The 27,640-nt window shown below is 43.5% G+C and overlaps 3 protein-coding genes across 15 annotated transcripts; 1 reads left to right on the plus strand and 2 right to left on the minus strand.

The window, feature by feature from the left end:
• Nucleotides 1-11,716: 11,716 nt before the first annotated feature.
• LOC127766102 (protein LNK1-like) lies at nucleotides 11,717-17,600 on the plus strand. Of its 8 annotated transcripts, XM_052291144.1 has the most exons (12): nucleotides 11,718-11,945; nucleotides 12,445-12,476; nucleotides 12,797-12,909; nucleotides 13,940-14,397; nucleotides 14,507-14,786; nucleotides 14,874-14,945; nucleotides 15,445-15,514; nucleotides 15,608-15,664; nucleotides 15,769-16,040; nucleotides 16,347-16,495; nucleotides 16,968-17,097; nucleotides 17,190-17,600. In XM_052291144.1, exons 3-12 carry the CDS (start codon nucleotides 12,886-12,888, stop codon nucleotides 17,298-17,300), a joined length of 1,623 nt encoding a protein of 540 aa, XP_052147104.1. In that variant the 5' UTR covers nucleotides 11,718-11,945; nucleotides 12,445-12,476; nucleotides 12,797-12,885; the 3' UTR covers nucleotides 17,301-17,600. The 8 variants fall into 8 exon arrangements, with proteins under 8 accessions (XP_052147106.1, XP_052147107.1, XP_052147104.1 ...); XM_052291146.1 differs by lacking the exon at nucleotides 14,874-14,945 and having other exon boundaries at nucleotides 11,717-11,945; XM_052291140.1 differs by having other exon boundaries at nucleotides 15,445-15,664.
• A 914-nt stretch (nucleotides 17,601-18,514) lies between these two features.
• On the minus strand, nucleotides 18,515-22,175 carry LOC127766105 (serine/arginine-rich splicing factor SC35-like). Of its 6 annotated transcripts, none has more exons than XM_052291154.1 (8): nucleotides 21,974-22,167; nucleotides 21,795-21,873; nucleotides 21,598-21,677; nucleotides 21,444-21,486; nucleotides 20,606-20,677; nucleotides 19,821-20,018; nucleotides 19,603-19,688; nucleotides 18,515-19,522 (listed from the first exon to the last, which is right to left on the minus strand). In XM_052291154.1, the coding sequence occupies exons 1-7, from the start codon at nucleotides 22,047-22,049 to the stop codon at nucleotides 19,640-19,642; spliced, it is 597 nt and encodes a 198-aa protein (XP_052147114.1). In that variant the 5' UTR covers nucleotides 22,050-22,167; the 3' UTR covers nucleotides 18,515-19,522; nucleotides 19,603-19,639. The 6 variants fall into 6 exon arrangements, with proteins under 6 accessions (XP_052147114.1, XP_052147112.1, XP_052147113.1 ...); XM_052291152.1 differs by having other exon boundaries at nucleotides 21,417-21,486; XM_052291153.1 differs by having other exon boundaries at nucleotides 21,420-21,486; nucleotides 21,974-22,163.
• Nucleotides 22,176-23,721: 1,546 nt separating this feature from the next.
• On the minus strand, nucleotides 23,722-26,013 carry LOC127766106 (copper-transporting ATPase PAA1, chloroplastic-like). The gene is made up of 4 exons (XM_052291156.1): nucleotides 25,594-26,013; nucleotides 25,468-25,521; nucleotides 24,347-24,500; nucleotides 23,722-24,078 (listed from the first exon to the last, which is right to left on the minus strand). The coding sequence occupies exons 1-4, from the start codon at nucleotides 25,900-25,902 to the stop codon at nucleotides 24,044-24,046; spliced, it is 552 nt and encodes a 183-aa protein (XP_052147116.1). The 5' UTR covers nucleotides 25,903-26,013; the 3' UTR covers nucleotides 23,722-24,043.
• Nucleotides 26,014-27,640: the final 1,627 nt, after the last annotated feature.

Raw genomic sequence — 27,640 nt, forward strand, 5'->3', positions numbered from 1 at the left:
AAAAAAGAAAAAGAAATGAGAGCATTGCGGTTTGGATAAAAAACTTGTTAGCCAACTGTTGTCCCGTAGTGTTCTTGGTCTTCTACGGGACAATTGTTCAAGGGATAGTTTCTCTGGGGAACATGCATGGTAGAACTGTAGGAGAATGAATGTGCTTTTATAGTAGTAGAGAAAGAGCACAATAACAATGTTCTTCACTAAACCATGTCGATACATATCCTTATCTCCAATCTAATGGCCGATAATGATAATTTTATAGAATTATTTACCTCGATCCTAGCTACTTCCATAAAAGAAAAACTTTGGAGGTTGATTCATAAAATTGTAGATATGCGCTGAAACCAGCCTTAAACGTCCAGTTTTTTAAGGGGTTAGTCTAATCAACCATCTAAATTAAATTATGAAGCTAGCTATTACACCCTGAAGTATGGAAAACTAGTTCAAACTAATAGTCATATCGTGGTTTTTATGTAGTTTTGGTATGTACGATGATGCGATGGTAGAATTGTGTACGTGCATGCACATTAGCGCATTTCATCCAAGCCAACCCAACGTCTTCATTTTGTCTTTACTACCTAAAAGTGCAATCGAGCATCCGCCCCTCATCCCACACATCACCTAAGTAGTAGTAGCACCCCTCCCATGATAAAGAAAAAGAAAAAGAAATGAGAGCATACTGTTTGGTTAAAAAAAACACGTTGGCAAACAGTTGTCCAGTAGTGTTCTTGGTCTTCCATGGGACAGTTTTTCGAGGGATAGTTTCCTCAGGGGATATGCTTGGTAGAAATGCAGAACCGTAGGAGAACAGATGCACTTTTATAGTAGTAGAGAAAGAGCACAATACCAATGTTCTTCACTAAACCATGTATATTCATATCCTTACCTCCAATCTAATGGCTAATAAGGATAATTTTATATAATTATTTACCTCGATCCTAGCTACTTCCCTAAAAACCGTAGGAGAACGGATGCACTTTTATAGTAGTAGAGAAAGAGCACAATACCAATGTTCTTCACTAAACCATGTATATTCATATCCTTACCTCCAATCTAATGGCTAATAAGGATAATTTTATATAATTATTTACCTCGATCCTAGCTACTTCCCTAAAAACCGTAGGAGAACGGATGCACTTTTATAGTAGTAGAGAAAGAGCACAATACCAATGTTCTTCACTAAACCATGTATATTCATATCCTTACCTCCAATCTAATGGCTAATAAGGATAATTTTATATAATTATTTACCTCGATCCTAGCTACTTCCCTAAAATTAAAACACTCAAGGTTGATTCAAAATCTTGTAGACATGCACTGAAACCAACCTTAAACGTCAAGTTTTTAAGGGGTTAGTCTAATCAACCCTCTAAATTAAAATATGAAAGTAGCTATTACACCCTAAAGTATGGAAATTTGGTGCAATTAATAGTTATATCGTGGTTTTGTATGTAGTTTTGGTATGTACAATAATGCGATGGTTGAATTACTCACATGGCATGCACGTTAGCGCATTTCATCCAAGTCAACCCAACGTCTTCATTTTGTCTCTACTACCTAAAAGTGCAACTGACCATCCGCCCTCCTCCCTCACGTCACGTGAGCGGTACATGCACCCCTCCCGTGAAAAAAGGAAAAAGAAATCAGAGCATGCGGTTTGGTTAAAAAGAACACCCATTGCTCAATTGTTGTCCAATAGTGTTCTCGGTTTCCTACAGGGCGGTTTTCCGAGAGATAGTTTTCTCCGGAGACGTGCTTGGTAGGACCGTAGGAGAATGAATGTGCTTTTATAGTAATAGAGAAAGACTACAATACTAATGTTCTTCACTAAACCATGTCTATCCATATCCTTACCTCCAATTTAATGCCCGGCCGTTAATGATAATTTTATAGAATTATTTACCTCGATCCTAGCTACTTCCATTAAAGAAAAACTTTGGAGGTTGATTCAAAATATTGTAGATATGCACTAAAACCAACCTTAAACGTCGTTTTTAAGGGGTTAGTCTAATCAACCCTCTAAACTAAAATATGAAACTGGCTTTTACACCCTAAAGTATGGAAAACTATATCGTGGTTTGATGTGACGGTAAAATTGCCTACGTGGCATGCACGTTAGCGCATTTCATCCAAGCCAACCCAACGTCTTCATTTTGTCTCTACTACCTAAAAATGTAGCTGACCATCCGCCCTCCTCCCTCATGTCACGTGAGCAGTGCACCCCTCCTGTAAAAAAAGAAAAATAAATGAGAGCATGCGGTTTGGTTAAGAAAACCCCTTGGCCAACTGTTATCCAGTAGTTTTCTTGGTTTTCTACTGGGGCAATTTTTTATGGATAGTTTTCTTTGGGGATGTGTTAGGTAGGACTGTAGGAGAATGAATGCAGTCTTACAGTAGTAGAAAGAGCACAATACCAATGTTCTTCACTAAACCGTGTCAATCCGTATCCTATCTCCAATGTAATGATAGTTAATGATAATTTTATAGAACTATTTTACCTAAATCCTTACTACTTTCATAAACGAAAAACTTTAGAAGTGATTCAAAATATGGTAATGTGCTAAAACTGTCACGCCAGAAATTCCCGAATAGCAAGCAGAATGTGCATTAAAATCCCCGTCCAGGACCGGCCGGGAAACGCGGGGAGAGGGGGCGGCGATGTGGCGTGGGCGCGGGTGACGCGGCGTGGGTGCGGGGAAAGCGGGGGGAGGTGGGGCGCGGCGGCGGCGGTTTCGGGGGTGGTGGCCGGCGCGGGCGGCGGGAGGTTGGGGGAGGACCCGACAAGTGGGCCCCACCTGTCGGCGACCCCGGGAGAGGAGGGAGGCGGGGCGGCCTGGCTGGGCCTCGGCCTGTGGCCGGCCCAGCGGGGAGGAGGGGGGGGAAAGGAGAGAATGGGCCGGCAGCCCATTCGAAAAGAAAAAGGGGGAAAAGAAAAAGAAAAAGGAAGAAAAGGATTTTCCCTAGAATTAAAATACTGCATGCTCAATTTTAATTGGTTAAAATTATTTCTAGGGCTCTGAAAATTCCACTAAAAATCCTGTTAGTGAATTTCGACATGTAGAACTCAAGAAAAATTCCACATGCCAGATTCGGTTATTATTTGTATTACTTTATTAAGGTTTTCTCTTAATTTACACAAGTATTTTCTTGAGACCATTTATAACTTCAATTTAGGCTTGGGAAAGAACTTTGGGGTGTGACAAACCTACCCCCTTTAAACGGAATCTCGGCCCCGAGATTCGGAGGAGCTGGCGAAGAGGTGCGGATGGGCGGCTTTCAACTCATCTTCCCTTTCCCAGGTTGCTTCCTCCTCTAAATGGTGACTCCACTGAACTCGGCAAAACCTGGTAACCTTATTTCTGGTTCTTCTTTCGCTGGTATCAAGTATACGAACTGGCTTCTCCACATATGTCAGGTCCTCCTGAATATCAATATGCTCCGAATCAACTTGTTCTTCGGGTACTCTTAAGCACTTCTTTAATTGGGACACGTGGAACACGTCATGGATGCCGATCATATTGGATGGAAGTTCTAGCTGATAAGCAACTTCCCCCCTTCGTTCCAAGATTTTGTAGGGTCCCACGAAGCGTGGTGCCAACTTGCCTTTCGTCTGAAAACGGTGTACTCCCCGGAGCGGAGTGACACGAAGATACACGTAATCCCCTGCTTCAAAAGTGAGCTCCCTTCGGCGGTTATCCGCGTAGCTCTTCTGTCGAGACTGGGAAATTCTCAACCTTTCCCTGATGGTTCTGACTTTCTCTTCTGCTTCTGCTAATACCTCTGTCCCGAACAGTTGACGCTCGCCTGTCTGATCCCAGAAGAAAGGTGTGCGGCACTTCCAGCCATATAAAGCTTCAAACGGTGCCATCTGTAGACTGGCCTGGTAGCTGTTGTTGTACGAGAATTCCGCGTATGGCAAGCTTTTGTCCCAAGCTCCACCAAAATCAAGAGCGCAAGCTCTCAACATATCTTCCAAGATTTGATTGACTCGCTCGGTCTGACCATCAGTTTGCGGGTGATAGGCCGTGCTGAAATTTAAACGGGTCCCCAATTCTTCCTGCAGCTTCTGCCAGAATTTTGAGGTGAACTGACTCCCTCGATCAGATACAATCTTTTTGGGTACTCCATGTAGACACATGATTCTCGAGAGGTAGAGCTCCGCCAACCTTTTGCCCGTATACGTGGTATGTACTGGTATAAAGTGAGCAACCTTAGTGAGTCGATCCACGACTACCCAGATTGAATCGTGACCCGATGATGTCCGGGGCAGTCCTGTTATAAAGTTCATTCCAATCTCCTCCCATTTCCATTCCGGGATTTGAAGAGGTTGGAGTAAACCTGCTGGTCTTTGGTGCTCTGCCTTCACTCGTTGGCAAACATCGCAGAGTGCGACGAATTCAGCTATTTCTCTCCTCATGCTGACCCACCAAAACTTTTCTTTAAGGTCTTGATACATTTTGGTGCTGCCTGGATGAATGGAGTACTGGGTCTGATGAGCCTCGGTGAGTATCAGATCCTTCAGTTCCTTGTCGTCAGGTACACACAATCTTTCTCCCAACCAGATTGTGCCGTGTTCATCTTCATGGAAATCCCGAGCCTTTCCGACTCTCATGTTCTTTTTCAGCTCTGCTATTTCAAGATCATTTACTTGAGCGGCTCTAACTTGATCGACGAGCGTAGGCCGTGCTTCTAGAGCGGCTACGAACCCGTGTTCAACAATTCCCATGTTGAGATGCTCAAACTCCTGCCGCAATTCCTCACACATGCTCTCGATGCATAGGGCAGTGCAGTAACTTTTCCTGCTTAATGCGTCTGCCACCACATTGGCTTTACCCGGGTGGTAGTGAATGCTCATATCATAGTCTTTGATTAATTCCAACCATCTTCGTTGTCGGAGATTTAGGTCCGGTTCGGTGAAGATGTATTTCAGACTCTTATGGTCCGTATATACTTCACAGCGGTTGCCAATCAGATAGTGCCTCCAGATCTTCAAAGCATGAACCACTGCTGCCAATTCCAGGTCATGAGTTGGATAATTCCCTTCGTGTGGACGCAACTGCCGCGAGGCATACGCAACCACTCTGCCCCCTTGCATTAGGACACATCCAAGTCCGTGGCGGGATGCATCGCAATAGACTTGGAAGTCTTTCATCTGATCGGGCAGAATCAAAACTGGTGCGGATACTAATTTCTTTTTGAGCTCCTCAAAACTCTTGTCGCACTCAGCTGTCCATTTAAACTTCTCATCTTTCTTAAGCAACTGAGTCATGGGTCGGGCGATCCTGGAGAAGTTTTCGATGAATCGGCGGTAATAACCTGCAAGTCCAAGAAAACTTCGAATCTGCGACATGGTCTTAGGTGGGGTCCATTTGGTAACTGACTCCACGTTCGATGGATCAACTGCCACGCCCTGAGCTGTAATGACGTGACCCAGAAATTTGACTTCCGTCAACCAAAAGTCACACTTGCTGAACTTGGCGTATAGCTGGTGCTCCTTCAACTTCTCGAGTACCAGATGGAGATGTTGCTCATGTTCTTCTTCGGACTTTGAATAAATAAGTATGTCGTCGATGAATACCACAACAAACTTGTCCAGAAATTCCATGAACACTTTGTTCATCAGATTCATGAAGAATGCGAGTGCGTTGGTAAGTCCGAAAGACATAACCGTGCACTCATACAGCCCGTACCGAGTGGTGAAGGCCGTCTTTGGAATATCCTCTTCCCGAATTCTCAACTGGTGGTAGCTTGATCGCAGGTCTATCTTAGAAAACACTTTAGCTCCTTTCAGTTGATCAAACAAATCATCGATTCGCGGCAAATGATATTTGTTCTTGATTGTGACCTCGTTGAGTGCGTGATAATCAACGCACATCCTCTTCGTCTTATCCTTTTTCTCCACAAAAATGACCGGAGCACCCCAAGGTGAAGTACTTGGTCAAATGTACCCTTTCTGCAGCTGCTCATCAACCTGCTTCTTGACCTCTGCTAGTTCGTTGGCCGCCATTCTGTACGGTCTCTTGTAAATTGGAGCGGTTCCCGGTGCCAAGTCAATCCGGAATTCAATCCCTCTCTTGGGTGGCATGGTAGTGAGGTCTTCGGGAAACACTTCTGGGTACTCGCAGACTATGGGAGTCTCTTCCAATTTCCTCGAATTCTTCTCCTCGGTGACCACTGGGATTTCCACCTCAATCTGATTCAAAGAGACCCCTTGCTTTGGTGAGTCTAGTGATTTGTACACTACTGTTTCTCCCTTCTCGTTGGTCAAGGTGACTGTGCGATTCGCACAATCAATGACTCCCTTGAACTTGGTCAGCCAATCCATCCCAAGAATGACATCTAGGTCTTTGGATTTGAGAAGAATGAGGTTGGCTAGAAATGGTGATCTTTGAATTTCTATTGTTATAGAAGGGCTGAATTGAACCAAAGTGGAGCTATTCCCTGGGGTATGAACCCGCATTGGTGTGCTAAGTTCCTCTCTTACTAACCCATGCATCCCGACAAACTTCTTTGAAATGAACGAATGCGTTGCACCAGAATCAAAAAGTACTGTTGCAGGGATTGAGTTAATAGGAAACGTACCCAGTACGACCTCTGGTGCTGCTTGTGCCTCCTCCACAGATGCGTGGTTGACCCGAGCCTGGACAAACCTTGGCCCGGCACGCCTAGGCTTCGGGCATTTGTCAGCGAAGTGGCCAAGCTCACCACAGTTGAAGCAGGACCCTGGTTTTGTTCCAGTCTCCTTCTTGGCTTGCGCGGACGGGCCTGACTGTGCCGGTGCCACTGGTGGGCGTGGAGCTGCACCGCGGTTGGGCTGACCTCCATGGTGGTTCTGACTGCCACTGGCGCCCTGGTGGAAGTTGCTAGGGTCGAGCGGGCGGTACTGGCGGACGATCATGGTGGTAGGTCCACCCTGCTGCCCGGGAGTGAAGCGCGGCCTCTGGTGACTTCCCTAATGTGCCCTGAACTGAGCGGCCTTCCTCTTCCTGTCCATCTTGTTGCGTTGATCCTCCTGACGGATTGCCTTGTCAACCAACCTCTCAAAGTCAGCGTAGTCCCCAGATATCAGTTGGTTGGTCAGCTCGTCATCCAGACCTGCCATGAACTTTTCCTGCTTCTCGGCGTCGGTGCGGACATCCTCCGGTGCATATCGCGCGAGGCGATTGAACTATGGAGATACTCTGTCACAGTCCTGTTGCCCTGATGGAATGCCCGGAATTCCCTCTTCTTTTGTGCCACGACCCCATCTGGCACCTGCGCCTTCCTGAAGCTACGGCAGAACTCTGCCCAAGTGACTTCAGTACCTGGTGGGCGGGTGACCATATGATTGTCCCACCAAGCTGACGCAGGACCTTGAAGCTGGTGTGTGGCGAAAGCAACCTTCTCCTGATCATTGCACTGCAGGAGATTCAGCTTCTTCTCTACGGCATGGAGCCAGTCATTCGCCTCCATGGGGTTGGTGGTGCTGGAGAAAGTGGGTGGCCTGACACGTAGAAATTCTGGCAACTTGGACTGAGGGGGAGGGGGACCAAACTGCTGATGCTGCTGTTCGGCATGCTGCAGCATCCTCTGGTGCATCTACTGGTGCTGTTGCTGCATCTGCTGCATCATGGCTGCCATCATCTGAGTCTGATGCGCCATCACTTGGGCTAGCGTCGGATTCTCGGGAAGTGGTGGCGGACCATTGCCGGAATCGCTGTTGGGATGCACACCATCAGTGCGCTCTTCGCCGTTGCTGCCCTCGCCTGTTGTACGGCTACCATTCCTGGTGTAGACCATCTGGAGGAAGAGCAGACGGGGAAAAGAAGAAAAACAGATGCTCAAGAACTAAGCTTTATTATATAGGAATTTAAACTGCAATTGTTCTGGTCTGAATTAAAACACTTAAAAAAAAACAAGCAAAAAACCTTATTAAGACAGCCATATCATAGGCACATGATATCGACCGTCGACTGACCCCAAGCAAGCAACCTAAACACACAAACTAACAAGTAGAAGCTAGACAATCGATAAACTAATAGAAAACGAGCCTAATGCTCGGAACGGCTCCTGCGGTCGGTGGAGTCGAAGGCGTCCTCCTGCTCGTCACCAAGTCCCTCTAAGCGACTCCTGGAGCCTGGCAGGTAAGTCTCGCCGCTGCCCGGCTCTGAGCCACTGGAGCTGCTGCTGCGGTCGCGGCTGCCACTGGGAGTCGCAGACAACCAACCTCCATTGCCACTGGCTAGACCCCTGGCGGCTGATGCTGGAGCGAAGGAGAGAGCGGACGCGGGAGCTACGGGAACAGGAGCTGGAGCTGCGGGAACTGCGGGCGGAGGTGGGTTCCTGGGCGCAAGCTGGATGCGCACGGGTGCAGTCGTCGTCTTGCGGGGCGTAGTGCGGATCCGGACTCCTCCTGGCGCGGGAAGACCCTTTAACTGAGCATTCTCCCTCTTCAGGCGCGCTATCTCGTCCTTCAGAGCGACGATCCTCATGAGCTTCCCATCATTCAAGGCCTTGGACGCCTTGTGCAGGTCCGAGTGCATCCTGTCCATCCCCCTCATCACAGCACACATGTGACCAAAGGTGGTGTCGTTCTCGCCGGCTGTTGGACGGAAAGTACTGACATCATCACCGCTGGCTCGACGAGGGTGAAATCGGTACGCTGTGTCGTGGAAGATGTAGTTGTGGCGCTCCTGTAGTCTGGCCATCATCAGGTATGCTGCCTCCTGACAGGCGTGATCTGCTGTGCCTCCGGATGCCTCAACCACCATATTAGCTAGGCAGGTACCCACGTAGCCATGGACCTCCAGGCGAACACGGTGAGGAAGCTCGCCACTGAGCGGTGGAACAGTCGTGTACTCTGGCGCGTTGGGGTAGCCCACCACCAGCGTCATACGTGCTAACTCTGCCACAAAGTCAATCATGCCTTCTCCGTGGTGGTTGGGTGGGTGGCCGGCCATCTAGAGAAAACAAAGGAGTAGGATCAATGCATACTCAAATCCAAATTTAAATAAAGCAATAAAGGACTCAAATAAGAGAATCAAATAAGAGCGAAATTTTATGCATAGATCATTTTGCATGAGAGCGAATAAATAAGACAGACTTACATAACGATAAAATAATGGGGAAATTAGATACATACTAATAATGACAATAAGAGCATAAATACCTTGCAACCCATATTCCTGAGCTAGGACCCAATGCATGTCACCCATCAAATCCCAACTGACTGACGAATAAACCCCAAATAATTTTACTAAAACCCTAGACTGACTTGTTTTGACAAATCTCACTTAAACGAGCGACCAAAATTTTTCCCTTGAACCACAAGAACAGATCCCAATTTTCCCGGAACAAATCCAATTGCAAAGAACATATGCAATGAAAAGGATTCAGAGGGCTCTTAGGTTTTTCCATTTGGCTTGTCCTACGGTCAAGGTCGGCTCTGATACCAACTTGTCACGCCCAGAAATTCCCGAATAGAATTCCAAGCAGAATGTGCATTAAAATCCCCGTCCAGGACCGGCCGGGAGACGCGGGGAGAGGGGGCGACGACGTGGCGTGGGCGCGGGTGACGCGGCGTGGGTGCGAGGAAAGCGGGGGGAGGTGGGGCGCGGCGGCGGTGGTTTCGGGGGTGGTGGCCGGCGCGGGCGGCGGGAGGTTGGGGGAGGACCCGACAGGTGGGCCCCACCTATCGGCGACCCCGGGAGAGGAGGGAGGCGGGGCGGCCTGGCTGGGCCTCGGCCTGCGGCCGGCCCAGCGGGGAGGAGGGGGGGAAAAAGGAGAGAATGGGCCGGCGGCCCATTCAAAAAGAAAAAGGGGAAAAAGAAAAAGAAAAAGGAAGAAAAGGATTTTCCTTGAAATTAAAATACTGCATGCTCAATTTTAATTGGTTAAAATTATTTCTAGGGCTCTGAAAATTCCACTAAATATCCTGTTAGTGAATTTCGACATGTAGAACTCAAGAAAAATTCCACATGCCAGATTCGATTATTATTTGTATTACTTTATTAAGGTTTTCTCTTGATTTACACAAGTATTTTCTTGAGACCATTTATAACTTCAATTTAGGCTTGGGAAAGAACTTTGGGATGTGACAAAAACCAACCTTAATCAACCCTTCAAATATATGAAATTGCCTATTACACCCTAGATTATGGAAAACTATGGAAAAACTAGTTCAAACTAATAGTCATATTATGGTTTTTTTTATGTAGTTTTGCTATGTACTCCCTCCATTCCAAATTGATCTACATATAATTTTTTTAATGTTATTCCTAAATAATCTACATATTTGTGTTTATTCATTAAGTCTATTCGTTATTTGTGTCTTAGAGTAAATGGACATTGATGCATGCATCCATGCACACAAGCTTTTATAACCCACATCTTGATTTGCTATTGGCTAGGAAATAGTGGGAATGGTGCATGCATTGAGTTTGTTGCTAGCAGGGGCGGATCCAAGAACAAAAAAATTGGAGGGGCTCAATTACACAGTTTCTTCAATCTCTAGCCATCTAGAGATCTTTAGTTTATCATTTATGGTGAAAAAAATCGAAGGGTTGCTCCAGGGGTATCCATAGGTCTTGTGGGTGTAGGGGGGACTCGAGTCCCCCCTGCACCCACGTTGGATCCGCCCCTGGTTGCTAGAGTAAATATAGTATGAGAGAGTTATTAGCTTTTCTTGGTCTTGGTGTACCTATGAAATATGTAGATCAATTTGGAATGGAGGGAGTACGATGATGTGCCGGTAGAATTGCCTACGTGGTATGCACGTTAGCGCATTTCATCTAAGCCAACTTAATGTCTCCATTTTGTCTCTACTACCTTAAAGCGCGGTCGTCCATCCGCCCTCTTCCCTCACGCGAGAAATACACCCCTCCTGAAAAAAAAAAGAAGAAGAACATACAGTTTGGTTAAAAGAATTATAGTATCACGTGTTTTTTACTCGATGAGAGCATACGATTTGGTCATGTTTGCCACACCAATGAGCATGCCTTTTAGTGTAGGCCTTCTTTTAAACCCAAAACTATGAATAAAAAGAAAATTGATAATGGAATACAACTACTCTATCTATAATATAATATATTCCAACCTGCACCATTCTTAAAAAAAATCAAATCTCAAATAAATGTTTGTCTTGATTTATTGCTAGAATTTGAATTTTTTTTATAAAAAAGAGTAGTAATGGATAAGAAACATCCTAGTAATATAATATGTCTCCTATAGATACGTAATTCTAGAATATGTTTTGTTCGGTACTATTTTGCTATAACGTGTGACGGAGGTGATATTCGTAGTCTCCGGCGCACCCTGATCGTCCTGAGACGCCACGCCGGGGGCGCGTCCGAACGAAAAATGCGGGAAAAAAAAAAACAGTGCCGACCGCACCAAACCAAGCCAAAAACCGCACCGGAGAGCGGAAAAAAAGGTAGAAGAAAAGTCGTTGGGTGTGGGCAAGCGGGCCACGGCATCACGTGCCTTGGCGCTCGCCTAGTCGGCTTCGAGAACCATCCGACTGACGCGTGGGCCCCACGCCCCGGCTGTGGGGCCGCGGCCGGGGGGCCAATCCGGGGCGAGCAACTGATCGGATCGCGCCGGGCGCTCGCGTCCACTACTTCCCCACCGCCCCCGGGCCCACCTCGCCCCCTCCCAGCCGCTAGCTCTCCCCCTCCCCAATTACTACTAGTACTCCACCATTTTTATTTTTAAATTTTTTTTATTCTTTTACTTGCTGGCTACTACTACTACTTGCACTCCACGCCCTCATCCCATCGACCCACCCATCTCTCCTATTCTCTCTTCAAAAAAAAAAATCAGGAAATTTAATCGCGAGGAGGAGAGAGAAAAGAAAAAAAAAGGAAATTCGCAGGAGAAATCCCTGGAAGCCTCTAGAGACCGCGCGAACAGGAGACCCCGAGGAGCAGAGCAGAGCAGAGCAGAGGCGGCGCCAGCTTTGGGAGCTCTCGGTTCGTTCGCTTTCTCTTCCGCTTCGTCTTCTTCCTTCCTTGCTAAGCGCGGAAGCGCTCGTTTCGTTTCGGAGATTTTTTTTTAATTTTTTGGGTGAGAAATTTCGATTACTCCTTGTGTGTTTGTGTCCTTGTGTTCGGTGTGGTTTGGTGGTGTTCGGCCTCGGATGTTGAAGAGATGGTTTTAGTTCGTTGTGGTGGGGGTGGGGATTTGGATTTGATGTTCTGATCTTGCTCTCGAGGTCCGTCGTTCTGTACTTCTGTGGCTTTTGCTTCGGCTTTTCGTTTTTTGCTGGTGTTAATTTCTTGTTTTTTCGTGTTTTGCCGGTGTAATTTCTTGGTTGATTTATTTTTTTCTTTTCGCGGAAGAACAGTTGGATTTGGATCTCTTCCATGTGTTGAATTTTTTTTGTTTCTTTTTTCTTTCTGGAGGTTCATCAGAAGTTGCTTCTAATTCTGGGATTTGGAATTTGATTCTCTTTTGCTTCTTACCTTGCAGGGTTTTGATCCAGAGCGTTTGGATTTGGGAAGGTGAGTTAATTCGTTCTCAGTTCCCTCTTCTTCTCGCTGTCTCGCAGGTTCAGTAGTTGTTGCTTTGCCTGTTTTTGGTTCATCTCGGCAAAGTTTCCGTAGGTTTATTTACTTGTTCATGGCATACGATGAGGAATTTGCCTTTGCTTTTCTTATCATTTGACCTAGTCAAACGTCCTCTGGGATTGACTTGTTTTTTATTTTTATTCAAAAACTATTCATACTAATCTGATTGAAAAACATGATTTTTTTTTGTTTAATTTACATACTTTTTAGTTCGCAGATTACTATAATCACTTTTTTACCTCTCTGATTTGCAGGATTGATCAAGAACTGGGGATCCTGAGTTGAATATGATATCAAATCCGGTGAATTGGTACAGTTTCGGTCCCGGATAGAATTTGTAGTGATGCCAGATTGGAGGGTGGGCGAGGTAATCTCTTTTTTTTTTTCAATAAGAAAATTAATCATTTTCTTGCCTTCTTGATTGTATATGGGCATATGGCATGGTGATAATTCTTATATGATTGATCTAGCTCAGGAAGAAAATTCAAAACATTAAGGTAAATTACAGTGGATATTTCTGGCATGAAGTAAAACAAAAATGAAAAGAGAATACGTCTAGGGAATTATACTCGGTTCTCTTTTGAGGACTATGGACTTCCAAGTGGTACATGTCGAGAAATTAGTCTGCTCAGTTTCTTTATTCCCCTTTTAGTCTGCCAAATTGGTTTTACTAATCCTGGTAGAAATAGAATACTGTATATATGCTGACATCTGTTGTACATCGAATATACCAGTATATTCTGAGTTAAAGCTAATTTTGGATTCAACATAACTAATGGTTTTACTTGAAGTCTTTTCCCTGTTATTGGTTAACTTAAATTGTTTACTGTTAGGTGTCAATTAGCTTTTCTTTTGTTGATAAGCTGGTGATCCAAAGAAAAGAGGACATGTGGATCTCGTGTAACAATTTTCTTTGTTAAGTGTTAATTTTCATTTGCATCCAAGTGTGCTAGCCACCCAAGTAGAGCTGAAATTCTTTTTGTCATGGATAGATGAGTGCTGTTAGTGGGATAGATAGCCCCTCGTCAAAGGTACCAAGTGTCAATCAGGGGATAGTTCTATTTGGTTGAAGCAGAGTTGACAAGTAATATAATACAATTGGTGTTTGATTAGCGTATACCCTTCACTCCTACAGAAATAGTGAGTTAAATTCGTAGGCAAAGATAGGGCAATCCTACTAGGCAATCCAACCAGATATTGAATTCTGTCATGGATCAAACCTAGTCTATATTGAATTCCGCCAGGAATCAAACCCAGTCAATCATTTTTGTTGCATTGAACCTTGGATGCTCTCTTGTTTCTCTTATCATTGCACTGATTTTTCATGTATTAGCCCCATGACATGTAGACTTTAGTCCTTTTTCCCCTTTCAAATACATAACATGTAGCTTCTGCAGTTTGAAGGTAAGCTCAAGGATGGATTTGCTCGGAGCAATAATAGCGAACATGAAAATGGAGCCGGGACTGTGAGTATATCCAGCAAGAAGTCGAAGCATGGGGTTGCCAGTGAAAAAAAACCCCATGTTGACATCTCTGGAGTGATTGATTCAGATTCGCAGAAATGTAATTCAGAGCAAATCCATTCAGCTAATGGGATAGTATCCCGGGATGTCAACCATGATCACATAGAAAACTGCAAAGTTGAATCAAATGATTTTCCCTTGAATACTATCTCTGAAACAAGATATCCAACAGACAATTGGAACAGTTCTCAGTTTGCTCTGAGCAATGATGGTTCACCTGTTCTCAATAATCAGAGTACTCCACAAACTGGTCATGGCTATGGAGATAATGATCTAACCTACATTGATTGGCCTGCTATTGATAATTTTGAGGACGTCGACAACTTATTCAGGTATTCAGAATGTTTCCCTTGCTAGCTTCTAAAGTCTTGAGACAGATTAACTTTAATTGGTAGTAAAAACACAATGCTATCCTTCTAATATACATTGTTTTCCTGGAAGGAGGTGTGATTCCACGTACGGTCAGCAGCAACTGCCGAACACGGATGAACTGTCATGGATTCCTTCTTCAGATGCCATGTACTCTTCTGATGTTGCTATGCAACCAGGGTTTGAATCCTCGTATTCTGATTATGGTATCCTGGATGACCTCTCCGCATTCAATTGTACGGAAGATAAATCCCTGACAACAGCTGATCCTTCAAGTGCTGTATGTGACGAGCAATTCGATGACTCTTATCTGTTCAATGAGCAAAAAACTGAAGATGTTTATGGCGAACAGGCAAGTAGAATGATTGCTAGATTGAATTAACTGGCACAAAGCATTATGCTTTTTTCATTCCTTTTTCTTCTTTTTTTTTTACCATAGGCTTACCAAAGGGATGCGATGGAATTGTTGTCCAGCGACCAGATATGCACTGGGCAGGAAAACCTAGATATGGTAATTTGACCTTTTCAATTAGTTGAATTAAAAAGATAACCACATTAAAATCCGTATTTTGTCATTGGTGCGTTTCGAATAGTACAAGTGTAACTAAGATAATGTTTTTCATATTAAGCTCTAACTTTCTCTATCTGCAACCATTCTCTTGGAAGATTGGAACCAAAAAATGATTGAGTTCAGCATTAGCCTCTTTCATATAAAGATTATTTTTAATTTGTGTCCTATTTCCCTTCTGCACAGAAGCCACTTAAATATGCTTGAGCATGATCCTACAGTGCAGTAACTACCTAACTGCATTAGTTGTCATCAATATTCATAGTGCATTTTTTATGGGATTGTTTCTGTAGTGCAGCTTTAGGTATGCGAGTAGGCCTGTAACATCACCTATTACTATTACTTAACTTTCTCTTGGTAGAATGATTCCATTAGAATGGATTTTTCCCAGTAAATCATAAATTTTGATTTCTTCTGGTTTATTGTGATGATCTTTACGCAGATTGGAAATCGATATTCATCGGAAAATGCCATGGAACAGCCTGAAGATCAGAAGTTTTCTATAGCTTCAGGTTCTCAACTAAGCTCTTCTCAGAATTTATTGAACCAAAAGAACCACTTGGATTCAACTTCACCAAGTAACATAACTTCTGAGTCCTATCCAGAAAGAAATTGCCAGATCATTCCATCTGGGGCTTCCTTTGCAGAGAGAAACTTGAAGGGTACTATATGTGCAAAATTGTCATACGGAATGCTTTCTAGTATGTTTTCCTTCCTTGTGGTGTAATTATCTTATTCAACATTTAAAACTCTGTATTGAGTGCAGTGCAGAAGAAAGTGGCCAGTTCGACATCAGGACAACTTATCAGTGATAATGTGACTGGACATCCTGGTCATCAAACATTGACAAGAAGGGCTTCATATCCTTGTGAGAATCATGAAATTGGAAAGAGGTCCTTAGGAAAAAGAGGTTTGGGTCATTCTGATGTTGCAATGGGCACCTCAATGGTAGTTGATGGGTCCTTCGTATCGTCTATTTCTTCTGATAACTCAGTTGAAGAGAACAGCTTTCGGCAGCTTCAGGATGCAGTTAGTCAGGTATAGCAGTTTATTTTCTGCAATGTGGTCCATTTTATGGTTGTGCATGAACTACATATTTGATATATCTTTCCTCCAGCTCGTAATTTAATTCTAGCGACCTTTTTCTCCTTGATGTTCCCACTACTACCTCCTTATGTCTTGACATTATAGCTCCCTTAAAAAAACAATCATAGCCTGGGGATTGATTACATTCATGGTCTGTAATAGCGCAACATAGTTATAACTAAAGTTCATATTTGTACCTGCATCTTGGATATAAGCTATATTTTTGCATTACTGAGTTCTTTTTCCTTGCTGTTTCAGTTGGATGTGAAAACAAAAATGTGCATTCGAGATGGGTTATACCGCCTGGCAAGAAGTGCGCAGAATAGGCAAGTCTTCCCAAATACAATGAACAACAATGGAGATAGCCACAATGTAAAGGACATGCAAAATGCAGAAACTTCGGGAAAGTATGTTGATTTCTCAGAAAACATGCTCTTTGTACCTCTCTAATTGTTAAAAATATTTATGAGTTCTATTACTGGCATTTTCCAGTGAAATACATTTCTCATATCGTTTGACCTGCGAACTTGTCTGTGATATCCAAATATCGCCACTTATGCATGTTTGACCACATGCTACTACCTTATATCATTATGAAGTGTTGAATCTTATTTAAACGAACTATTTTTCTTAATTGATTCATTTTGAGGATTGATTTTTTTATGATGTGTTTAAAAAAAAGCTCGTTTAGCAATTCTACTGAAACACAACCTTTTTGACCATTTAGGTGAGATCTAGGTTATTGCCTTATTAGATGTTACCCTTCTATTATTCAGATAGAAGATTATTTGTTGTTTACATTACTTAAAATTTTAACACAGGTAAGAAGGCCGCTTTGTCTATATGTTGCCTTTCCACTTTGATATTCCTGTTTTGTAGGTTTGTTGATCCTGGGAGCATCGAGACACAGACAAATCCAATTGATCGGTCCATAGCTCTGTTGCTTTTCCATCAGCCATCAGAGCATGTCACTGGAGCTGTTGATGAAGCGGCTTCACTAAAGTCACATGTTAGTTTATGTTCCATTTTAACTCACTGCTCGGATTTGTTTGCTGTCATACTTCCCATGGCTAGCAAAGTCATGAGTTTGTTGCCATGCAGAATGATAACCACCAGGCTGCTGCTAAAAACCAAAGAGTGATGCATGCTTCATCTGTACATCCAAGAGGGCAGGGAGACCCCATGGATGCAAAATCTTGCAGAAACAACTGAAGTTATCTCATGAAGCTTCAACAACTGTGACTGTTAATATTGTACTTGTTGCTGCAAACCTTTCTCCGTTTTGATCCGATCATGCAGTTAGCAGCTGTGTAGTGTGTACTACTACTCTAGTCGATTAGTCAGGTACAGGCAAACTTGTAACACCAATTTAACAAGTTAGATTGGCTTTTGACCATTAGCTTTGTATCTTAATTATTGAGAAGGTCGTCTGTGCCGTGGCCATTCGTGTCTGTTCTCACTCACATTTTGTGTAATCTCAAACATAGATTTTATTTTTCTGTTTTCAGCTAACTATTTTTATTTTCTGAACTAACACCATTTCATGTTGTTAAAACAAGCCAACTCTGTACTTCTGTTTTCTATGATTGCTGGGGTGTGTTACATGTCAGTCATTCAGTGGTTATGGACATGTCAGTCATTCAGTGGCTGTGGTCTGCTGAATGCGCTTAGAAGACGTAAATGGTCGGTCCAATAATGTTGTATGCAAGTTGGCCCTGATTAGTTTAGCAAGTTGGATAGACTGGAATCACTGGATAGAGCATAGATTTCTTAATTGTTATTAGCTTGACCAATTGCAATTGGACATCCATCCTGGCTATATTGTAGGTTAATACGTCAGTAGCCACTCAACACGTAGTATTTTGTTTTATTTTAGGATGGAAGCGACCGTGGACTGCTAGAAGTAAAAATGGGTTTTGTTAGCTAGTTTAACAGCGGGTTAGTAAATTCGATTGGTGAACACGATCACGCGCGTCAGCAAAGCTCCTGAAGTGGGATGGTACCCAGTTGGCAGTTGGCGCACAGGCCACACATCACATTTTTTTTCTTGAATTTATGTGGTGCTAGGGCGGTGAACAAAGTAATACTTCCTCCATTCTAAAACGTATTTAAAATATTATAAAATATAACAATTTCTCCACTTACATTTCCTTCTCAACCAAACACAATCTTTCACCATTTAAATTCATCATCTACTTTCTCTTCTCAACCAATCACAATATTCTCCCATTTAATTTCATTCTCTCTTAATACCTGTATTCAAGCCTAAAACCTTTTACATCCATTTTTAGATATCTAATGTTATTGACTTTTGGACATAATAACCATTCACCTTATAAAAAATATATATGTCATTTACTATTTTGTTGCAATGTTCATTAAATTTTGAATAAAACAAATGATAATATTAAAAAAATGGACGGAGTAGCAATGCTAACAAGAACAGCGCACCCTCCCTTCAAGATTGCAATGCTGTTAAGTGTAATAATTAAACAAGTGGATAACAATGTACTCCAGCATGTAATACTTGTTGCGAAAGAGAGAATCAATCTGCTTCATACTGTTATATCCAAATCACATTCCTGTTGGACATGTTACAGGTTCCATAACTTTACGTGCAAAAGACACATGTGCAAACCATTATCTTATCTTTTTTTTTTGGAAGACTCAAACCATTATCTAGATTGGAGCACTGCTGGCCAACAGGCAACAATGTTCTGGACATATTAAGTACCATAGATACCATCCACATAACCTGGCCAGAAGATCCTTATATTACTCTGCCAGTCTAAACCTGATCCATTGCACATGAATCAAAATTAAGGCCTCATCATTAAGCATCAGATGATTTGTACGGATCCTAGATAATTCATGGGCTACAAAGAAGCCTATTAGGATACCTAGCATGTAAGGAACAAAAGGAAAATTAACAGAACAAACAGGACTGCTGATAGAAACTACAATACGAGGGTCATATTCATGGTAGCAAGACACTTCAAATACTATGTATAAATGATCTGACAGTTAAACCTCTACTTTGCAAAACCCATACAGGAAAGGATGAAATCGGGCAGCAAAATTATCAGCCTCAGAATCACCAAAATCATCATCAAGGTGTTTAGCATCAACATGGTCCGTCAACCGCAAGATCATGACAGCAACTTGCATACGGAGCAATTATCAACCAACACCTCTTCGCTCCATCATGCAAATTACAGTCTATAATAAGCACTCAATTGAGGGAAAAAATAGCACTGACATGGATATAAGAAATAAAGTAGATACAAAAAATAACAGAAATCTACATTGTTCTCAAAAGGTGCTGTCTTGTTAACAAGGAAGCAGCCTTGGATGCTCAAATGCAGCCATGTTGAACACTACACCATTATCAGTATTCGTCCTAAGCAAGCAGACAAGGCTCCGGTCTATTCATCCTACAAGATAGCGGCAGCTTTATCAGTAACGCGTTGGACAAGGCCAAGAACATTAGAGGTAATGAGAACTGTTTAGAAACCTCAAGCTATCTATGATATATTGTGTAGGGCATTCAGCTAGGTCGAAGGGCTTCGAGAACGTGGAGAACGTTCATCCCTGGGCCTGCTAGGAGAAGCTGTAAGTGAGTAACTTCTGCTTTGACTGTCAATCGTAATTGATGAAATGATTTATAGTTTGAACATGGATGCAGTCAAGTATGACAAAAACGAAACAGGGAGAGCATCTCCACAGGCATACCCATTCTTGCGATGCCTCCTGTCATAATCAGGGCTAATGCTCCGGCTCCTGCGACGATAGCCTTTTTCTTGATACCTCTCACGTTCATACCTCTCTATGCTTCGGCTTCTCCTATACTCCCTGTCCTGATAGTCATCACGATAGTGTCTGTCCCGATAGTCATCACGGTAGCCCCTGTCTCGGTAGTCAGCACGATACCTTCACAAAAAATGAGCACCATCACAAAATAGGAATAGCAAATTTAGAAATTTGAAAAAGAACCCATCCAAATTCAATAACTTTGTCTAGTAATTTCAGCACATGAGTTACTGTTTCAACTGAAGAGACATAGATCAACTGTAATTTTAGTTACTGTATATATTCATGGAAATTAATAGAATGTATTGTCATGACTGTACGACTATATCCAAAGTCACCATGAGCCCAGGGTCGGTTGATCAGGTCAAGGACTCAAGGGACAGGGACTTGGGATGCAGGAGTTAAAAGCATGGGAAATTGAGGGATGTGTGTCCTTCATGTGCCATAGTTTATACCGTGGGACACGATCCTGATAAATCTGGTCAATTACCTAGTTACAATGATATATATTGGTACAATTTAACTATATCAAACACGCACTTAGAACCCATGTGGCATGTATCTAGCCCAACAAACAAGCAAACTCCCTAATAAAACAGCCAAGCCCAATGAGGACCAGGCTGCAGGCCACCCTCTTGATCTCATCTGCTGAGCATCAAACTATATGCCATTTGTACGATCCAAATGGACTGCTCTACATAATTTACCTCCGTTTTGGACTAGGACTTCTGGATCGGCCTCTTGGCTTCGAAATCTCTTCTACAATCCTCCCCTTATGACTGCAAACACAAACAGAAAGGCAAATGTAATGTGTGAAATCGTTTTGACTTCTGAGTGTTTCATACATGCACATTCTTGTGTAGAATTGTAACCGATAATTTCCTACAACATATTTTCTTTCTGGCAGAAAAAAAGTACCCATGCTAAATTTAGTGTAAAAGATGTCAGTATTGCTTTGAAGACTGAAATGGTACTTCTTGACCAGATATGGTATGTTGCAGAGCACCCAAATTTTCATTACACTATTTTTGTTTGGTAAAGCAGGGCCCAATTATAAAAGTTCTATCCCACCAAAAAAAAGAGAGAGAAAAAGAAAAAGAAAAAAAGAGTGTAAAAGCTGTCAATGAGAAATGACCAAAAGCTGAGAAAAGACACCATAAGATAAGACTGGCAACTAAATCAAATTATTAGGCATATGGTTTAACATCTTACTATCGTCAAAGAAACATCCAAAACGCAGTGAACTTGTCACAGCATTACATGCTATACACGCTTAACCGAGATACTTCTTTGATCCACTGCAGAAAATCAGGAAATTTGTTTGGCATTGCACGTGCAGCCCAACACGGCAACACTCAGATTCTATATAACAACAATGGTTGCTACTGTATGCAATCAAGAACTAATAACCGTCGCAGAATTTTAGAAACACCAGCACAGCAAGGCATCAGAAAGGTTGGCAGATTCAACAAGCAGTAGCGCAATCGACACACGGACAAAAACGTTGGGGGGAATTACTACATTCTTTCAGCATTTGGGCCGTACTTGGCGAACTGCACCATGATATCCCTCCCATCCACCGTCCTCCCTGTACCCGAAATAAAAAAGAGGAAAATTTCACGGTGAAACACACTAGTATGAGAATTATCTCGGTAAACCAAACCTAGTACAAAATATATATATTTTTCCTTAGACTCACCGTCGAGCTTATCGACGGCCTTCTGCGCCTCGTCCTCGTACTTGTACCTCACGAACGCGAACCCTCTCGAATCCCCAGTCCTGCACACACGGGCCATGAGCGAAATTGAAATCCATCCCCAAATCCCTAATAAAAAAAAACTACACCTCCTCCCAACTGGAGAGGTCGAGGTGGTGGTGGTGGTGGTGGTGTTTCACCTGCGGTCGCGGGGGATGCGGATGTCGAGGACCTCGCCGCAGCGGTCGAAGAGCGCGAGGAGGTCGTCGGCCGTCGTGCCTGCGGGCGTCCGCGGCGGCGGCGGCATTGACACATACATGGCATGAGCAAGAACGGCGGCGAGGCGGAGGAGGAGGGAAGACGGGGGCAGTGCACTTACGGAAGGAGACGTTGAGGACGAGGAGGGAGTAGGAGTCGCGGACCGCCGGTGGGCCGTAGCGGCCGAGGCGCGACATCGTCTCGGGCTCCGGAGGCGGCGGCGGCGGCAGCGACGGCGGCGGAGGGGGTTTAACAGAAGAGAAGAGATGACGCGGCGGCGGGCGGCGCTTTCGTTGAGCCCTTGGGCTGGTTGAGCCGGTAAATAGGGAAACGGCAGTTTTTCCCTTTTTTTATTTGAATTATTATTGTTATTATTTTGAATATTTTAAATTTGTACTACTCCCTCCATCCCACAATATAAGGGATTTTGAGTTTTTGCTTGCAACGTTTGATCACTCGTCTTATTTAAATTTTTTTGCAAATATAAAAAAACGAAAAGTTGTGCTTATAGTACTGTAGATAATAAAGTAAGTCACAAATAAAATAAATAATAATTTCAAAAAATTTTGAATAAGACGAGTGGTCAAACGTTGCAAGCAAAAACTCAAAATCCCTTATATTATGATACGGAGGGAGTAATTAGTAAGCCCTACATCTCTTTTTGTTTAGGCCTTTATACCGACTTAAAGATCGAAAAGTCTAAGTCTAAACAAACAGGTAGTCTTTTTATTTAACTTTTTATTATAGAGCTATAATCCACTTTTGTATTATTAAATCAAAAGCTAATTTGAAGCGGAGGTAGGACACCACCATTAAACAGTTTTAAAGTCACCGGTTTATAAATCACATAAGCTAAAAAGTTGGTTTAAAAGTATAAGCTAATAAGCCTAAAACAAAAATAACCTAATTATGTCCCTTACCTGCCTAGCATGGAAAAACAATATTGTCATGCCCCGAGCAGTGAGTGTGCCAATGCTATCTCATCAAAAGGTACTCTAATCAATTTTCAATTATAACTGAGAAGCTATTTTCCTTTAGTAAATTGCTATAGTTGTATGTACTACTTGTGTCCGACGAACATTTCGCCCTAGCCCACATGGAAAGAAGCAGGCTCATATGGAATGCAATGATTGGCAGATGAGGCAGGTCGGATAGCGGTTCGACGATGGGGTCGGACGTACAGCAGGATTCTTTCCTTAAATATGGCATTCGACGTATCAACTCCAAAAGTAGCTGTTTTCTTTTAGCAAACCAGTGCCAAACCTCTATATGTCTTGTTTCTGTTATGTTTTAGTTCGTCTTGGACTTGGTCAATCATATTATGCAGATCACATAAGCCTTCGGTCACTTAAATAGTACTACCTCTGACGCCGTTGACTTTTTCTTACATGTTTTACCATTCGTCTTATTCAAAAAATTTACATAATTATAATTTATTTTGTTATGAGTTGTTTTATCACTCGTAGTACTTTAAGCGTGATTTATATCTTATACATTTATTACGTAATTATAATTTATTTTGTTATGAGTTGTTTTATCACTCATAGTACTTTAAGCGTGATTTATATCTTATACATTTGCATAAATTTTTTGAATAAGACGGATGGTCAAACATGTGAGAAAAAGTCAACGGCGTTATCTATTAAAAAACAGAGGTAGTACTGTAGGCAAAGCATTTATAAGAAAGTGTCCATCACAATTCACAATCCGTAACATTTTTAGACAGATCAGCCTTCCTGAAAGCAGCTCAAGTAGAAAAGCAAATATGTCAGGTTACTGTATTTTTCAGACATATCTCTACCATCACACACATATAGTACATTTGAAATGACTATATGGGTATCTTGTGATACGAAAAACTCAAATGAATTCAGTTGCAAACTCATCAGCCTTCATGATTGACAATATATGTTCATTGATATCGGTAGTGACAATATACAATGATCGAATTCTACTTCTGTATTTGAACCTTAAATCCAAAAGAAATTTCTCTATTTCCTGTATAAGGATTTGAGCATAATCTCTAGGCCTTGTAGTTGTCAGTGGCTGGATTCAAGAACAAAATCGTGATTGAGACCTACAAAACTCTCAAACAGAATGTACTTTTTCAGAGACGATATATAACTTCCACAAGGGTAAGTAGGTAGGTACTGCTCTCAAGAACCCTCTGATTGTAAAACTGCAAGGGTTCTCACTGTTGAGATCCAGAATCAGGTTCTTCTTCATCTGCAAACAGGAAGGAAACCTACTTGAGTTTGCAAGACCAAGCCATTTTGTGTGTTTGCATGTGCAGATTTTTTTTCCGATAGTGTGTTTACATGTGCTGATGGAGTAATTCCATTTTTTACATAATGTAACTATTCAGATTCACCGGGGAGTGTACTACAAAAAAAAAAAAAAAAAAAGCTACCTGTGGGCTGTGGCACCAGGACCCTGTAAATTTAGATCACATGTTGTCGTCTAAAACTTGAGAAATGAAAATGCAGTTGCTTACCAAGCACATGAGACTGAAATCCGCAAGTGCTCAGGTGATGTGAAAGCTTTTCGCCCAGTTGCTTCCGCCAGTCTTTTGTTGCCTTGGCTTCAGGTGTTGTCCACACGGCAGCCGTTTTTTTCTCAAAGTCGACTGTGGCAGAAGTAACCTCAGGCTACAAAAGTAAGTAAAAAAATTGTCAGTTGCACACCATGTAATTAAATACGTAAACAGAGATAACAAGTGAAAGCGGGCGTTATAAAAGGTGAAAGGTTGAGTGTAGTGCACAACAGATAAGAGGAAAATATGTACACTAAAACATGAATTCAATAGCAAACACATAGTTCTGAATTAAGCAAATTTACAATTTGTTCATCCAAAGAATGTCTCTTTTTACCAAGTAGTACTAACAAACGTTTGTGTGGTTTCTTAAATTCAGACAGAAGATGCATTCAGAACCCCAGATATGCAAAAGCTGTAAATCTGCGTTATTTGAAGCAAAGCACAAAACTACTACGCAACAGCAAGTTCAAAGAATGTCAGGTGTTTGGTGTCCCCAATGACGATGTATTTCATTGCCCTGTAGCTTTGGCAGTTTGATAACATGATACTGGCCTATTTTAGTTCCCAACTTTTTCTTCGAACTTCCAACTTTTCCATCACATCAAAACTTTCCTACACACATAAACTTCTAACTTTTCCGTCACATCGTTCCAATTTCAATCAAACTTCCAATTTTGGCGTGAACACACACCCACATTAAGAATATCACGGCAACATGTCTTCAGTATTCACCTCTCGGTGAAAAAGAGAAACTGCTTTTAAGGATTCTTGGAGTAGCAGAAAAAGTTACACTAATTAACGACAGGAGTTTACTGCACTACAAAGAAAGCGTTTGTTCCCATTCCTGGCCACAGTAGTTAATCTGATCGAACAATGACTCTTTTTTTCTTATGGTCCTTGCTCTAGCAAGCACTAACTAAGCTTGAATACATTTGATAAATTCCTTCATTTGATGTGGAGGGAAAAAAATCCCCAATCTATTCAAACACAAATCTGCAACCGTTGTCCTACTATGTAGGAACAAAAGAAGAGAAAAAAAATGCTGTAGAAATTAATTAAGGATGAGGGCCTCGAACAACCTGGCTCTCGAGAATCCGCTTCACGCTCGCGGCGCATCCACCGCACGACATCCCCTGCAATCAAACTAAGCAGTGAGCTGAGCAACCGGCGGCGATGGAGAGCGAACCGGAACAAGCATTACGCACCCCGACGCGGAGCAGGATGACGTCGGCGTCCGCCGTCTCGGTCTCGCCGAGAACCACGGCGGCGGCGGCGGAGGCCGCTGCAGCAGCACCTGCACCGGATTCTTCTCCGCCTCCGCCTCCGCCGCCGCCCCTACCGCGTCCGCCTCCGCCTCCGAAGAAGCGGCCTCCGCCTCCACCGGAGAAGGGAGAGGAGGAGGAGGAGGAGATGGACGCGAAGACTCGGGGGCGCATGAAGCCGGCGAGGAGTGGCCTCGCAGCCGCCGCGAGGGGGACGAAGGACAACCTCGTAACCGCCGCCGCCGCCTCCATCGTTCGCTCGCGCGCTTCCTCCCTCCTCCGCTCTGCTCGCCGGCGACGCCCGCCGCCGCCGCCGCCGCTGCTATACCAACCGCTTTGCTTGTTCGATATCGTTTGCGTGCGTGTGTGGTGGGCTGATAGATGGGCCATGGCCCAGCTCGGTGGCGGCAAGACGGCCACGTCGTCCTCCCGGCCCGTCTCCGTCATGGCTCATGTCATATGTGCTCGACAAAATTCAGCTTTTCTTTTTTGCAAAAATTCTCAGCTTTGTTTGGCAAAAATCGAAATCACCTGAATTTTTGACATTTTAAACCGCTTTCATAAAATTTATTCTACAAATAAACCGCCACAAAAAAAACTATAACTAAAAATGGCGCTGAATCCCACAGCAACTTTCCATCTGATGCGATGAATTACATGTGCGTGTGATTACAAAACATATTTTGATGGATGGCTTGGTAAAAGTAGAACTATCTCTCTGTGCGTTTGTACGTCAAATCGGTATAGCTTGATCAAAACTCAGTACAGCCTATGAAACACATGACGGCTTTGTTTTTTTCTCTTCTTTTTTTTTTTGAACCATTAAGCTTTATTTTCGAAGACGAGGGAAGCAAAATTCATAGGGGTTGATTTCAATACTTGCTAATTGTAATTGCTACCGCGAATTTTAGATTGGGCCTCAAAATCTCTCTTTTCTGGACAAATTTCAAGGGCATTTTGGGCCTAAGCCCACTCTGAAGAATTTAACCTCTTCGCCGTTGGCATCCCCTCGGACCCCTTCCATCTATTCCTCCCCGCAGCCACCTCTTCCCTCGTCCACCGGCGGCCGTGGCGACGAATCGCGGCGGTGTCCAGCCGCGGCGCGAGGCGGTTCAGCCTCCAACTCCGTCCAGGCTCGCCGGCCGCCAGGGCAGGTATGTGTATGCTCCTCGCATCGAGTCCTCTATCTCTGCATCGAGCTCGGGCAGCGCCCCCCTCCGCCGGTTCGGTGATCCAAGTTTTTTTTTGTACCACATCGCCAATTCTGAGAGCGGAGTACCAGCTTATCAACTCGGGTTTTGGGATCGCCTCCCCGGAGGCACCCACACCGACCGAACAGCGAAAAGATCGCACTAAGCGCGCATGGTCAGGCGACCCCCTACCGTTCTTGCTGAAAAAAAAAAGGTTTTTTCCTATCATCGAGGTTGTGCAGTACCAAATCTGGTACTGCACCTCCTCTTTCAAATGGTACCATTAGTGGAAGGGTATTTTTGTCCTTTATTGTTTCACGAGGGGAAAAATCAGGGAGAGCAGCGAGGCTCGATGCACAGCGGCAGCGGCGGCCTCAATGCGCGACGGCGGCGGCTGGATGCACGACGGCGGCGGCTGGATGTGCGACGACGACGACGGTCGATGCCCGACGGCGGCGGCGAGCTCGATGGGCGATGACGGCGTCGGGCATCGCTCGATGGGCGACGGCGACGTGGAAGAGAACTAATTTTTGTTAGCCCAATCATACCCCTGTTAAACCAATGGTTAGTTTAGATTGGTACCTCATGATACCTTGTATCTCATGGTACGCCCTCAAGGATGGGAAAGATGCTTAAAAAAAAAGGGAAAACGGAGCAGTGAAAAGATTGCCCCTACGCGGGGCACACGGCAGGCGACCCCCTGCCGGTTAGCTGCATCAAAAAAAAAAGAAAGAACAGAGCAGTGAAAAAATTGCTCTACGAGGGCACACGGCAGGCGACCCCCTGCTGATCAGCTGCAT

The sequence above is a fragment of the Oryza glaberrima genome, chromosome 3 (assembly GCF_000147395.1).
Source record: "Oryza glaberrima chromosome 3, OglaRS2, whole genome shotgun sequence".
NCBI lineage: Eukaryota > Viridiplantae > Streptophyta > Magnoliopsida > Poales > Poaceae > Oryza > Oryza glaberrima.